Source organism: Odocoileus virginianus, chromosome 22 (assembly GCF_023699985.2).
Source record: "Odocoileus virginianus isolate 20LAN1187 ecotype Illinois chromosome 22, Ovbor_1.2, whole genome shotgun sequence".
Taxonomy (NCBI): Eukaryota; Metazoa; Chordata; class Mammalia; order Artiodactyla; family Cervidae; genus Odocoileus; species Odocoileus virginianus.
The window spans coordinates 18324743-18339540 of NC_069695.1; the positions used below are offsets into that span (position 1 = coordinate 18324743).

The following is a 14798-nucleotide window of genomic DNA, read 5'->3' on the forward strand; positions in this document are numbered from 1 at the left end:
AAGAACAACAACTTGCCGGCTAACTTCCTGTTTACACTCAAACAGTGTAAAAGCAGTGCTCCCCTGGCCCCTGTTCTATTTCCCATCACAGGGAACTAATTTCTGGGCTCCTTTGCCTGGGGCTTCCAGGGAGGCTGTGGTGGAAGATGGAGTTTGGGAGGGAGGAGAGGAAAAGCCAGCAGGCTTCTCTCTTGCACTCTGTGCTTCTAGTAACACCACCTTCTCCCATTTTTCCTTCAGCCCTGGGCCTCATAGGTAACAACTGCCTGCTATTGCTAGTATCCCTAACTTAGCCCAGCTTTTTTATCATCTGAATGAAAAATTCATTCAATTAAAACCCCACTTAAAAAAAAATGCATAGTGTGGAGTCTAACACACTTAACACACTCAACACACTCAGCAAATGATGACAGACCGGTAAGTGGATACTGGGAAAGTGAAGTGCTCTATTTTTCGGGTGGATGATGACCCAATTACATGGATCAGATCCCTTCTGACTTCTACCTACATGGCTCTGGATAAAAGCATGTGCCCACTTCAGCTCTAGTCAGGTTTAGCCCAGCTGGCTGTGTGTTTTCTTTAAAAGCGTCACTTCATCCTACAGAGGTACAAGCCGAGGCTCAGGGGTGGAAGCGTCTTGCTGGTGGGGGTGAAGCTGGATCCAGAGAAGGAGCTGGAGCTAGGTCTCCTGATCTCATCAGGAGCCCAAAAGCACAGCCAGCCAGCCAGCCAGGCCAGCCCCTGGCCTCTCTGAGCCTGTGCCTTCGTGCATCGGGCAGGCCCCATCCCTAACTGGGTGTCTCCCTTGTGTGTTTCAGTCAGAGAAGGCTATAAAGTGCGATCCGACGTGAACATCACGCTGGAATTCCGTACCTCATCGGAGAACGGTGTCCTCCTGGGGATCAGCAGCGCCAAAGTGGATGCCATTGGACTGGAGATTGTAGATGGAAAGGTGGACGCTTAATCTGGATGGGATCCCCCACCCGCCACATCTCATCCCAGTGTCAGAGAGAGCAGTTGAGAAACAGTAGAAATATCTAGATTCAAATTTCTAATTATTCACTTTCATGGAATGGAGAAAAGATTCAGTTAATATTTAAAAATAGATAATCCTAAAAAAGGACTTCCCTGGTGGCTCAGTGGTCAAGAGTCTGCCTGCAGTGCAGGAGACCTGGGTTCAATCCCTGAGTCAGGAAGATCCCCTGGAGTAGGAAATAGCAACCCACTCCACCGTTCTTGCCTGGGAAATCCCATGGACAGAGCAGCCTGGTGGGCTACAGTCCAGGGGATCACTAAGAGTCAGATACGACTGAAGCGACTAAACAACAATAGCAAAGCTTCACGTACAGCATAAGAAGTTGACAGTAGGATACTTAGAGTGTTTCCCTCCCACCTTCTGCAGGTCTCAGATTTTTTTATACTACCAGGGGTAGTGGAGCATCCGTGGTTTTTCAGGAGGGAGTTAGTGAATGTTCCTTCACATGTGCTATCGCAACAGCTGTGAACCAACTTTTTTAGTAGACCCGTGGGCTCCTGTCATGCTGAAAATACAACAGTGATTTGAGGATGCATCACTAAGATTGTGGCTCAGGCTTGCTCCCATGGAGATGGCCGTTTTCCCTTCCGAAGCCTTGGGAACAGGCTAGCATCAGAATCCTTAGGACACTGTCTTACAAAACCACTGTTTGTTTTTCATAGGTTCAGTTCAGTTCAGTTGCTCAGTCATATCTGACTCTTTGTGACCCTATGGACTGCAGCACACCAGGCCTCCCTGTCCATCACCAACTTCCAGAGTTTACTCAAACTCATGTCCATTGAGTCGGTGATGCCATCCAACCATCCATCCTCTGTCGTCCCCTTCTCCTCCCGCCTTCAATCTTTCCCAGCATCAGGGTCTTTTCAAATGAGTCAGTTCTTCACATCAGGTGGCCAGAGTATTGGAATTTCAGCTTCAACATCAGTCCTTCCAATGAATATTCAGGACTGATTTCCTTTAAGATGGACTGGTTGGATCTCCTTGCAATTCAAGGGACTCTCAAGAGTCTTCTCAAACACCACAGTTCAAAAGCATCGATTCTTCGGCGCTCAGCTTTCTTTATAGTCCAACTCTCACATCCATACATGACTACTGGAAAAACCATAGCCTTGACTAGACGGACCTTTGTTGGCAAAGTAATGTCTCTGCTTTTTAATATGCTATCTAGGTTGGTCATAACTTTCCTTCCAAGGAGTAAGCGTCTTTTAATTTCATGACTGGCTGCAGTCACCATCTGCAGTGATTTTGGAGCCCAAAACAATAGTCTGCCACTGTTTCCCCACTGTTTCATTTGCCATGAAGTGATGGGACCAGATGCCATGATCTTTGTTTTCTGAATGTTGAGCTTTAAGCCAACATTTTCGTAGGTAGCCCTCCCTTTTAGCAGAATGCTCTGATTTTATCCACTCTAAGAACATTGTGTGAATGGACTGTGTTCCTTGAATAGGGAAAAATTCACCAAGGTATTGGCTTGTGTCTCGCTTGTTTAGCTCTTGTTTCACGTTAACAACGGTGCTGGGAGGATAACAGCCACGTATGAGCCCAAAGCTCCTAGTATGCTCTGCGATGGGAGATGGCATGCCCTTCAGGCAAACAAGAGCAAGCATCGAGTGGTTCTGGTTGTCGACGGGAACGAGGTTCGAGCAGAAAGTCCACACACCCAGTCCACCTCCGCTGACACCAACGATCCCATTTATGTCGGCGGCTATCCTGGTGCGTGTGATGTGTACTCTGCTCACTTGTCAAGGGGCGTTGCCTCTGGGGGAAGTCTTATTCAGGTGGATAAAGAATAGGGGTGAAGAAAGATACATGGTTTGGGTGACAGATCCTTTACCATTTTAGGTCTATTCCAAATACCTACGAAGTTTTGGAAAAATCAAAATAATCTACGTATATAATTTGATTGGGGCTTCCCAGGTGGCACTAGTGGTTAAAAAAACAGAACAAAAAAAAACCTACCTGCTAATGTAAGAGACGCTGGTTCAATCCCTGGGTAGGGAAGATCCTCTGAAGGAGGGCATAGCAACCCACTGCAGTATTCTTGCCTGGAGAATGCCATGAACAGAGGAGCCTGGCAGGCTACAGTCCATGGGGTCTCACAGAGTCAGGCACGACTGAAGCCACTTAGCATGCATGCACGCGGAAGTTGATCATTAGGTAAGACTCTGAAAACATCGGGCATGGTGTACAGTAAGCTGGGTGACTTTACTGACAGAAATCTCAAATGACGCCTGGAAGTGGGAATCATTTTACAGGTCAGTAATCATTTTAGAGGACAAGCATGTGTCTTACTTAACCTCTTGCATCACTTTTGGGTTCAAATTACGCATTTCAGATTCTCCAAGTAATTTGTACAAATGTTAATAAGATAAAAATCCCTTTTATGACTTAAGTCACAACTATGCCTTAAAATTATTGCTTATTAATAGTTTTCTATGAATTACGCTATCACTGAAGCCACTCGTATGGAAAAATATTCTTCTAATCTCGAGGTGGATTAGTCTTGTTTCTACAAGCAGTTAGTTTTGTTTCTACTGCTCTTCTCACGTCATTTAACACAACAGTGTTTATTTTCTCTTCTTTTCCTAACAGCTGATGTGAAGCAGAACTGCCTGAGCAGCCATGCCTCCTTCCGGGGCTGTGTGCGGAGATTCACTCTGACCAAGGGCCCGCAAGTGCAATCCTTCGACTTCAGCACAGCTTTCGACCTGCAAGGAGTTTTCCCTCATTCCTGTCCCGGGACTGAGTCCTGAACTTTGAGGAACTCCTCGGTTGGGAACCATCATTTATATTTTGAGGAGAATTATTTTGTGAACTAAAATCTTTACAGTTCAGATTTCATTTCCAACTCAGGTTCGGTGTTTCCAGAGAGAACGTTTTTGTTTATGTTTAACTAAAACCATGTGTACAACAAATACCTCTATTAAATAGTTTAAAACGTAAATTGAAACCACTGACTCTTTTAAGTTTTTTAATGAAACTTTTGAAATGTTCTGTTGATCACCTGATGGTACTTCATGTTTTACATTTTGAACTTTTAAAAAGTATCATTATAGACTATCATAGATTAGAGTGGCATGTGAATACTTTCATGGACTTTCCCTGTGGCTCAGTGGTAAAGAACCCCCCTGCCGATGCAGGAAAAGAGTTCGATCCCTGGGTTGGGAAGATCCCCTGAAGAAGGGAATGGCAACCTACTCCAGTATTCTTGCCTGGGCAATCCCAGGGACAGAGGAGTCTGGCTGGCTACAGTAGATGGGGTTGAAAAAAGAGTTGGACATCACTTAGCAACTAAACAACAACAAAATGAATACTTTCATTTCTTTATCAAGAATTGAAGCTCCAGTTTCTACAGTGAGCAAGTAACACTATTGGTTATATTCCAGCAGAGGGCACCAACTGTTTGCCACATAAGCACGTTAAGTAGACTTCAGCAAGGGGAAAAGCAAAGGGAACACAGGGAGATAGAGCCTGGTCTAGACAAAGCTTTGTTCTGAGAGGACCTAACCTAACAGCATTTTGCAATATGAAAAAAGAAGTGGCACCATAACCAGATAGCTTGTTAGCCCTTACTATTGTAACCATTTTTAAGTGTACAGTTCTCTGGCATGAGGTACATTCACACTGTTGTACAACCATCACCACCATCCAGTTCCAAGACTCACTCCATCTTGCAAAACAAGCTCTATACCTATTAAATGCTAATTCCCAGCTGCCCTCTCTCCCGAGCTCCTGGCATCCAGCATTTTTCTTCCTTTGTGCATGGGTCTGACAACTCAAGTCACCTCATGTAAGTGGAATCATTCAAGTCTGTGACTGACTTTATTTTTCATGGCATAAGGTCCTGTAGGATCATCCATGATGGAGTATGTGTTAGTGTCCTTCCTTCCTTTTTTTTTTTTTCCATTTATTATTATTAGTTGGAGGCTAATTACTTTACAATATTGTAGTGGTTTTTGCCATACATTGACATGCATCAGTCATGGGTTTACATGTGTTCCCCATCCTGAACCCCCCTCCCACCTCCCTCTGTCCTTCCTTTCTTAAGGCTGAGTAATATTCCATTGTGTGTATATACCATATTTTTTTATTTAATTTTTTAATTGAAGGATAATTGCTTTACAGAATTTCGTTGTTTTCTGTCAAACCACTGCATGAATCAGCCATCAGTGTACATATATCTCCTCCCTTTTGAACCGCCCTCCCATCTCCCTCTCCATCCCACCCCTCTAGGTTGACATAGAGCCCCTATTTGAGTTTCCTGAGCTGTACAGAAATTCCCATTGGCTATCTATTTTACATACAGTAATGTATGTTTCCATGTTACTCCCTCCATACATCTTACCCTCTCCTCCCCATCCCCATGTCTATAAGCCTGTTCTCTATGTGGTTCTCCATTGCTACCCTGTAATTAAATTCTTCACAACCATTTTTCTAGATTCTGTATGTGCATAAGAATATGATATTTATTTTTCTTTTTCTGACTCACTTCACTCTGTATAATAGGTTCTAGGTTCATCCACCTCATCAGAACTGACTCAAATGCATTCCTTTTTATGGCTGAGTAATATTCTATTGTGTATATGTACCACAACTTTTTTATCCATTCATCTGTTGATGGGTATCTAGGTTGCTTCCATGTTCTAGCTATTGTAAATAGTGCTGCAATGAAAAATGGGATGCATGTGTCTTTTTCAACCCTGGTTTCTTCAGGGTATATGCCTAGGAGTGGGATTGCTGGGTCATATGGTGGTTTTTTTTTTTTTAAATGTAAATTAAAGATTTATTCCTCTAACATGGAAGCTTCTACTTGTAAGTCACTAATATAATTATGCACAATGGTATTTCAAACAGTATAGCTTTATAACAAAAATCTGTTCAACATTATAAAAAATGTAAAGAAGAAGAAAAAACTACAATCTCAAAGGTTTGGGGATTTGATCTTTTTACCTTATTTTTTAAAAAGAGTTGAAAATAATAAAAATTTAAATAGATTGTTCTGATATTGGTGGACACAATTATTCTGACACAAGTCACCCTGATTACAGCAGGCCTTTCTGGCTACATAGGGCTGGCAAGAATATGGTGGTTTTATTTCTAGTTTTTAAAGGAATCTCCATACCGTCTTTCATAGTGGCTGTATCAATTTACATTCCCACCAACAGTGCAAGAACGTTCCCTTTTCTCCACACCCTCTCCAGGATTTATTGTTTGTCGACTTATATACCATATTTTTGTTTATTCATTCATCCATCAATGGGCATGGGGTTCCTTCTACCTTTTGGATATTGTGAACAATGCTGCTGTGAATATGAGCATACAAATAGTTCTTTGAGTCCCTGCTTTCACTGTTTTAGGGTAGAGACCCAGAAGTGGAATTACTGGATCATACAGTAAGTCTATTTTTAATTTTTTGAGTTACCTCCATATGTTTTCTCCCATAGTATCCAGTGCAGTTTTTAAGCTTCGATTTTCCATCTGTAAAATGTGGTTATGCCAACAACCATCAAGAAAGTCTATATTTGGAAATATTATTAAAATTGACTCAGAACGAGAACATCTGGATAAACCAATAACTTTGACCTTAGTGAAATTTAATCCTCAGTCACACCTGCTGGCAGAATGTGCAACAAACAGTTGGTTTAAAGACACGCTTTATTAAACATAAGGAATAAGAAAACTAAGCAATGCACTTAACACAGCTGGTATAACCTTTATGAGAGGTCTGATTTATATAACACCTTATTCATTTTCCTGTTTTGTCTCTCTGTGCCACCACCTCTAAAAGGATGCATTGTAATTAGGAATGGTACACTTGTGGCTGGCTATGGAACAACCACATCCAACACAGGCTTAGGAATTAAGGGCCAACTTAGTGTCCAAATCAGAAATTGCGATGAAAATGATAAAATGCTCTGTTACAGTTGCTGGACCAGAAGGCACGTGTATTCTCACCTTAGAACACTATAAATCAAGGGCTAAATTGTGGCACCAAGTGAAAGACGGGTCTGGGAAGGCTGACAGAGGCAGCTGGAACTGGGCTTTGCAGAGTACACAGTAGTAGCAGCCAATGTACAAAGTGCTTTCCTATGCACGGGCTTCCCTGGAGGCTCAGACGGTAAGGAATCTGCCTGCAATGTGAGAGACCCAGGTTCAATCCCTGCATCAGGAAGATCCCTTAGAGAAGGGAATGGCTACTCACTCCAGTATTCTTGCCTGGAGAATCCGCATGGACAGAGGAGCCTGGCAGGTTGTAGTCTATGGGGTTGCAAAGCATCAGACATGACAGCAATGAACATGTCTTATGCAAGGTGGTGTTCAGGGCTAGAGAGGCAGTATGGAAGCATGACACATGGGTCCAAGCCACCCAGCTGAAAGAAAGGGGACTGATGGGAATGTTAGGAGGTTGGGCAGGGGGACAGGCAGGAGGAGAGAGAACAGAGTGGATTGGGTCTAACCTTGGAGAGCACAACATTTAAGCTGGCAGGAAGGAGACTGGATGCCATGCCTTATGAAGCATCTGGGCTTCCCATTAGGAGGGTGTTTTGATGAAATGGTGCATTAAGGGCAGCCTGAGTCTGCCAGTTGAGAAGCACTGACTGGGTGGTGACCGATACCACGGCAGGGATAAAGACGAGAGGATTGTATAGGAACGTTAGAGGCTCCAGGAACACGTTAACTTTAGGCAGTAAAAGATGATGAGACCCAAGCAGGCAGCTCGGACAATGAGAATGGCAGTTCCACGGACAAGAAGTAAAACAGAAAAATTATGGGAACTCAAGCTCTGAATGTATTGAATTTGAGAGATTGGTGAGACAATCTGAAGAGAGGTGTCTCAACGGGCTGGCTGGATTATGGACTGGCCCGGGATTCTTCTCACAATGCAAGCTATGTTATTTATCTATCAAACAGTATTTGTCTTTCTCTGTCTGACTTATTTCGCTAAGCATAATACCCTCCAATTCTACTCATGCTGTGCAAAGGCCAAGATTTCATTCTTTTTTAATGGCTGAATAGTTTTCCACTGGGGCTTCCCTGGTGGCTCAGATGGTAAAGAATCTGCCAGTAATGCGGGAGACCTGGGTTTGATCCCTGGGTTGGGGAGATCCCCTGAAGAAGGGCATGGCAACCCACTCCAGTATTCTTGCCTGGAGAATCCAAGGGACAGAGGAGCCTGGCGGGCTATGGTCCATGGGGTAACAAAGAATTGCACATGACGGTGACTCAGCACAGCACAGTATTGCATTGTATATGTATCAGTTTAGTTTTGATCAGTCGCTCAGTTGTGTCTGACTCTCAGCGATCCCATGGACTGCAGCACGCCAGGCTTCCCTGTCCATCACCAACTCCCAGAGTTTACCCAAACTCATGTCCATTGAGTCGGTGTTGCCATCCAACCATCTCATCCTCTGTTTTCCCCTTCTGCTCCTGCCTTCAATCTTTCCCAGCATCAGGGTCTTTTCCAATGAGTCAGCTCTTCACATCAGGTGGCCAAAGTATTGGAGTTTCAGCTTCAATATCAGTTCTTCCAATGAACACTCAGGACTGATCTTTAAGATGGTCTCTTTGGATCTCCTTGCAGTCCAGAGGACTCTCAAGAGTCTTCTCAAACACGACGGTTCAAAAGCATCAACTCTTAGGCGCTCAGCTTTCTTTATAGTCCAACTCTCACATCCATACATGATTACTGGAAAAACCATAGCCTTGACTAGATGGACTTTTATTGGCAAAGTAATGTCTCTGCTTTCTAATATGCTGTCTAGGTTGGTCAAACTTTCCTTCCAAGGAGTAAGTGTCTTTTAATTTCATGGCTGCAATCACCATATGCAGTGACTTTGGAGACCCCAAAAATAAAGTCACCCACTGTTTCCACTGTTTCCCCATCTATTTCCCATGAAGTGATGGGACCGGATGCCATGATCTTAGTTTTCTGAATGTTAAGCTTTAAGCCAACTTTTTCACTCTCCTCTTTCACTTTCATCAAGAGACTCTTGAGTTCTTCTTCGATTTCTGCCATAAGGGTGGTGTCATCTGTATATCTGAGATTATTGATATTTCTCCTGGCAACCTTGATTCCAGCTTGTGCTTTATCCAGCCCAGCATTTCTCATGATGTACTCTGCATATCAGTTAAATAAGCAGGGTGACAATATACAGCCTTGACATACTCCATTTCCTATTTGGAACCAGTCTGTTGTTTCATGTCCAGTTCTAACTGTCGCTTCCTGACTTGCATACAGTTTCTCAAGAGGCAGATCAGGTGGTCTGGTATTCCCATCTCATTCAGAATTTTCCACAGTTTATTGTGATCCAGACAGTCAAAGTCTTTGGTATAGTCAATAAAGCAGAAATAGATGTTTTTCTGGAACTCTCCTGCTTTTTCAATGATCCAACAGATGTTGGCAATTTCATCTCTGGTTCCTCTACCTTTTAAAATCCAGATTGAACATCTGGAAGTTCATAGTTCACGTATTGTTGAAGCCTGGCTTGGAGAATTTTGAGCATTACTTTACTAGCGTGTGAGATGAGTGCAATTGTTTGGTAGTTTGAGCGTTCTTTGGCATTGCCTTTCTTAGGGATTGGAATGAAAACTGATTTGTTCCAGTCCTATGCCCACTGCTGAGTTTTCCAAATAAGCTGTCATATTGAGTGCAGCACTTTCACAGAATCCTCTTTTAGGATTTGAAATAGCTCAACTGGAATTCCATCACATCCACTAGCTTTGTTAGTAGTGATGCTTCCTAAGGCCCACTTGACTTCATATTCCAGGATGTCTGGCTCTAGGTGAGTGATCACACCATCATGATTATCTGGGTCGTGAAGATCTTTTTTGTACAGCTCTTCTGTGTATTCTTGCCACCCCTTCTTAATATCTTCTGCTTCTGTTACGTCCCTACCATTTCTGTCCTTTATTGTGCCCATCTTTGCATGAAATATTCCCTTGGTATCTCTCATTTTCTTGAAGAGATCTCTAGTCTTTCCCATTCTATTGTTTTCCTCTATTTCTTTGTACTGATCTCTGAGGAAGGCTTTCTTATCTTTCCTTGCTATTCTTTGGAACTCTGCACTCAAATGGGTATATCTTTCCTTTTCTCCTCTGGTTTTTGCTTCCCTTCATTTCATAGCTATTTGTAAGGCCTCCTCAGAGAGCCATTTTGCTTTTTTGCATTTCTTTTTCCTGGGATGGTCTTGCTCCCTGTCTCCTGTACAATGTCATGAATCTCCATCCATAGTTCATCAGGCACTCTGTCTATCAGATCTAGTCCCTTAAATCTACTTCTCACTTTGACTGTACAATCATTAGGGATTTGATTTAGGTCATACTTGAATGGTCTAGTGGTTTTCCCTACTTTCTTCTATTTAGGTCTGAATTTGGCAATAAGGAATTCATGATCTGAGCTCACAGGTCTTCTTTTTGCTGACTGTGTAGAGCTTTTCCACCTTTGACTGCAAAGAATGTAATCAATCTGATTTTGGTGTTGACCATCTGGTGATGTCCATGTGTAGAGTCTTCTCATGTGTTATTGGAAGAGGGTGTTCGCTATGACCAGTGCATTCTCTTGGCAAAACTCTATTAGCCTTTGCCCAGCTTCATTCTGTACTCGAAGCTAAATTTGCCTGTTACTCCAAGTGTTTCTTGACTTCCTACTTTTTACTTTTTTTACTTTCCTACTTTTTACTTTTTCTGTATCTTGGATATTGTAAATGATGCTGCTACATCACTGCATTGCAATGCTGTAGTGGAGTTCATATATATTTTCAAATTAGTGTTTTTGGTTTTAGTGGTTCTTATTTATGCTCATTTCCCCCGTCAGATTACATGTGCATCTCAACAATCTAATTGGTCCACAACTCCTATAAGGGCTATATTGTGTCAGATATTTCTTGGGCATTTCTCTCAGAGCTAACATAATTAGGACCTATGGGAGATTATTAGTAGATAATTGTTGAGTTGAATATTAGTTTACAATTTTTTTCTAAAAATACCTCAGCAGTGTAGCTCTTCATATAAATTTCAAAAGTTCTTTGCAAACAGAATTCCTCTGAGCCATTTAATAAGCATAAAACAAATGGCAGAGTAAGCCTCTTTTGCAAGATATTCCCCAAAGAAGTTCTATAGGCTTAACAGGTTTCATAACACGTAGTGAAATGTTCAGCTTAATAAACTCTGAAATGCCAAAACTATCAGGATTTTTTTTTTTCAAACAGTGACAAAGACATAGGTCATGTTCCTTTCAGACTCTTTCAGTGTCCAGCAAAGGGACCCATGTGGCTGTCTGAAGCAAGGACTTGGGTAAAAACATAATGGAGAGAATTTTTTTTTCTCTCTGAGTAACAACATTTAGAAATGATACTTTCTTCTCAGATTATATGGAGTATGTAATAATTATAAAGTATTAAAACACAAACTCCATCTTCAATATTGGAAAGCTGTGGTTTCTGTTTACATAATTAGAGGAATTTCATAGACATAAAAGAGTAAAGTTTATGGCAGTTTGTTTCAGCCAGAACCGTTATAAGCATCCAGCATTTCATCAATAATTTAATTTTTAGCATGTGTTCAAAATCCAAATGTGATTGTCTGTTATGAATAAAAAGACAGTAAAAGCTCTGATAAAAATGGAAAAGCACTGAGCTGTGTCCCCATTAGGTGGTCAGAAGAGGACATTACATTTAGGGAAAGAGCATCCCTCAGCAGAGCAGAGGGGAGCCTGTGAAGTACAGACACAGCAGAGGTTACAACGGGGCTTTGCGCCAGACTAGAAAAGGAAGCAGGATCTAGGTGTGGTGAGGAAGTCAGTGGGGCTTCCCCAGTGTCTCAGCGGGAGACTTGGGTTTGATCCTTGAGTTGGGAGGATGCCCCTGGAGGAGGAAATGGCAACCCACTCCTGTAATCTTGCCTGGAGAATCCCATGGACAGAGGAGCCTATGTGTGATTTAAGTGCAATTGTGTACTCTTGAAGTCTGATTAAATAGATGATGGAGTTTAAGAAGAAATGAGTGAGAAAGGCAAAAAGTAGAAAATCATCTGGCACGTTAAACTCACTAAGTCTGTCTGGGAAAAAAACGTTCAAACTTGGAAGACTATGAGAGTCTTTCAGTCTTCTAGGTCAGATCAGAAGTGAACTGAATAAAGTACTTCTTAACAGGCTAACCTAAGAGAGAATACTTTTTTCCTCTTTTCACTGTTATATTAGAATTGAGTAACTTTGGGTTGGAGGGGAGAAGGAGAAGAATTCTAAACTGATAAAGTGACAGGCAAATCAATGAATTATTGCTGACTTATAGCACTTCCCAAAATCAACTGAAAGGTATACATCCATGTCGTGTTTTAATAGATACAACCAACAGAAAATGGGAGAGAACTTATGGTCTGAACACAACCTAGTCAATCTCTTACCAAAATCCAAAACATCAACAATTCCTCAGTGACTTATATTAGGACCCAGAATCTATAGCACATAATATTCACAATGTCCAGGATATGATACAAAATCTTTCTACACACATCCAACCAGGCAAATAGAACCAATTTTCAAGGGGAAATGATGCCAACCTCAAAATGGAATTATTAGACAAAGACCTCAAAGCAGTGATTATATCAATGCTACATAAGGCCAGAGTAAACACACTTGAAATGAATGTAATGACAAAAAAAATTCTCAGCAGATAAATGGAAAATAGAAAAAGGAACCAACTGAAAATTACTGAACTGAAAAATACAATATCAGAAGCAAAAAAAAATCAATGGATGGACTCAGTATCAGAACGTAGATGATAAAGGGTGAGTAACGTTCATTAGACAAAATAATGAAAATTATTCAACAAATTAAATAGAGAGATGAAAGACTGAAAAATAATAACAAAAACAAAACACCAGTGTCAGGTAGAGAACTTCTAAAGATCTAACATATAGTAATAGGAGTCCCATATGGAGAACAGAAAGAGACTGGAACAAAAAATTTTTTTTTGCCTTAAGACGTGGCTGCAGATGTCTCTGGCATGCTGGGCCATCTCCCAGGAGGGAGGACAGGACTATGTCTAGAAGTTCTACCCAAGGTGACATGTAGGAGAACACAAAATGGGAAAATTCCCTTGCCCGCCTCCCCACCCTCCCACCTACTTTTAGACCTTTTTAAAAGTATGAACGCTGATTTTTGTCTGGGAAACACTGTTGAGAAATTAGCCTTCTTGGGGCCTGAAGTTTGTCAAGCTGGCTCAAGATCTCCAGCCCATTACTCTGGTGGTTGGGGGTCGTTATCTCCAGAGATCACGTTGAACCCTGAGTCACTTTGCAAGGACACTGTGCTTTTGCTGTTATTTCCTGAAGGTTGCAAGACACATGTCCAGCGACCTTACCCAACTGGGTGATTTCTCAAGAATTGTAGCAATAATCAGAAGCCCTCTCTAGGCATCAAATGTAACACAAGTTTCCTCTCCTTTGACGCCTCCATTGCCGCAGGCAGATCAGACAAGAGTTCTTTCTCTCTGGCATTTCACCCCCACTTTATATTAGTGAAGCTGCTTTGATAATCTTCTTACAGAACCTGGGGCTTGTGACTTCAGATCTTTAGCGCTCCAGAGAGGAACCCTGGCCCAGCGGTTCCATTCATCTGGGCCCCCAAGGAAGGCTGAAGTAAAACTTCTTTTCCCCTATCATGTCCCAACAGGCTGTGTGTCCAAGGACCCCAGGAGCCTCTGTGAACCATTTCTGTTATTGCTACTCCCCAGTGTTGGCTGTGACACGGCCCCTAGAATCCCAACTACAGCCCACTCAAGAGGCGAGGTGGCGTGTGCCCCTTCACACCAACCTTGGAGTCATTGATCGGGGAACCGTGGGTGCTCTGGCCTCCTGGCAAGTTTCACGTGAAAACCCAGTCTCTTTCTGGGAATTTTCCCGGTGAAAATCATCATTTTTGCACAGGAGATATTCTTGACTGTCCTTCTGGGCAGCCTCACAATCTAAATGTCATCCCCAAGTTTCCTGCTGGGTACCACTTTCCAGGCATGGGCAGTGGGGGCGAAGCCTAGCTGTCTCCCAGGGTTCAGGCCCAGGGAATCCGGGGCACATGTGTGGTAACCCGAGCTCAGAGCCCAGGCCTGAGTGTGTGTCGTCGTTGTCGTTTTTTTTAAAACAGCTTCATTGAGGTGTCACTGACATATGATAAACTTGACAGCACATATTAATATTTAAAGCTACAGTCTGATGACTTTGATTGTATGTATCCATCCTGGCAATCATCACATTCAGGATGAAGAACACACCACACCCACTGCCCCCAAAGGTTCCTCCTGATGCTTCGCAACCCCTCCTGCCCACTCCTCCCTGAAACACCTCACACACTGTTACAAAGTTGAAGACAAAAACAGGAAACAGGAAAGCGACTCTACCCATTCCACAAGTCGGCTATAACCCTGGCTCCAAAACAAGGTAAGGAAATTATAAGACAATTACAGACCGATTTTTCTTTTGGACCCAGATGTGAAAATCTTCAATAAAATGCTGGTTAGTTGAATTCCTCAATTAGGGAAAAAATATGACCAATTACAATTGCACCCCAGACTCCCTCCTTTTTTTTTTTTTTTAATTCTCCTGTGTGTTATATATTTTTCACCAAATCTTTGTTCATTTTCCAGTTTTCCTTCCAATTTCCCTGCAGTATTCAATTTGGCTGATACTCTCATTTTATCCTGACATTGCCCGAGCAGCTTGGCTGTTTTCTCATAAGCTCCTGGAGGGGAAATGTGTCCTGGAGGAAGAA

General features: G+C 42.3%; 1 protein-coding gene across 1 annotated transcript in view; it reads left to right on the forward strand.

The window, feature by feature from the left end:
* The window catches only part of LAMA1 (laminin subunit alpha 1), a 123150-nt gene extending 119164 nt beyond the window's left edge, over positions 1 to 3986 (forward strand). Inside the window, exons 61-63 of the mRNA XM_070452669.1 lie at positions 819 to 952; positions 2527 to 2749; positions 3629 to 3986. Of these exons, the coding sequence (XP_070308770.1) occupies positions 819 to 952; positions 2527 to 2749; positions 3629 to 3789 (518 nt within the window). The 3' untranslated portion in view covers positions 3790 to 3986. The remainder of the gene's footprint in view (positions 1 to 818; positions 953 to 2526; positions 2750 to 3628) is intronic.
* The last annotated feature ends 10812 nt before the right edge of the window (positions 3987 to 14798 follow it).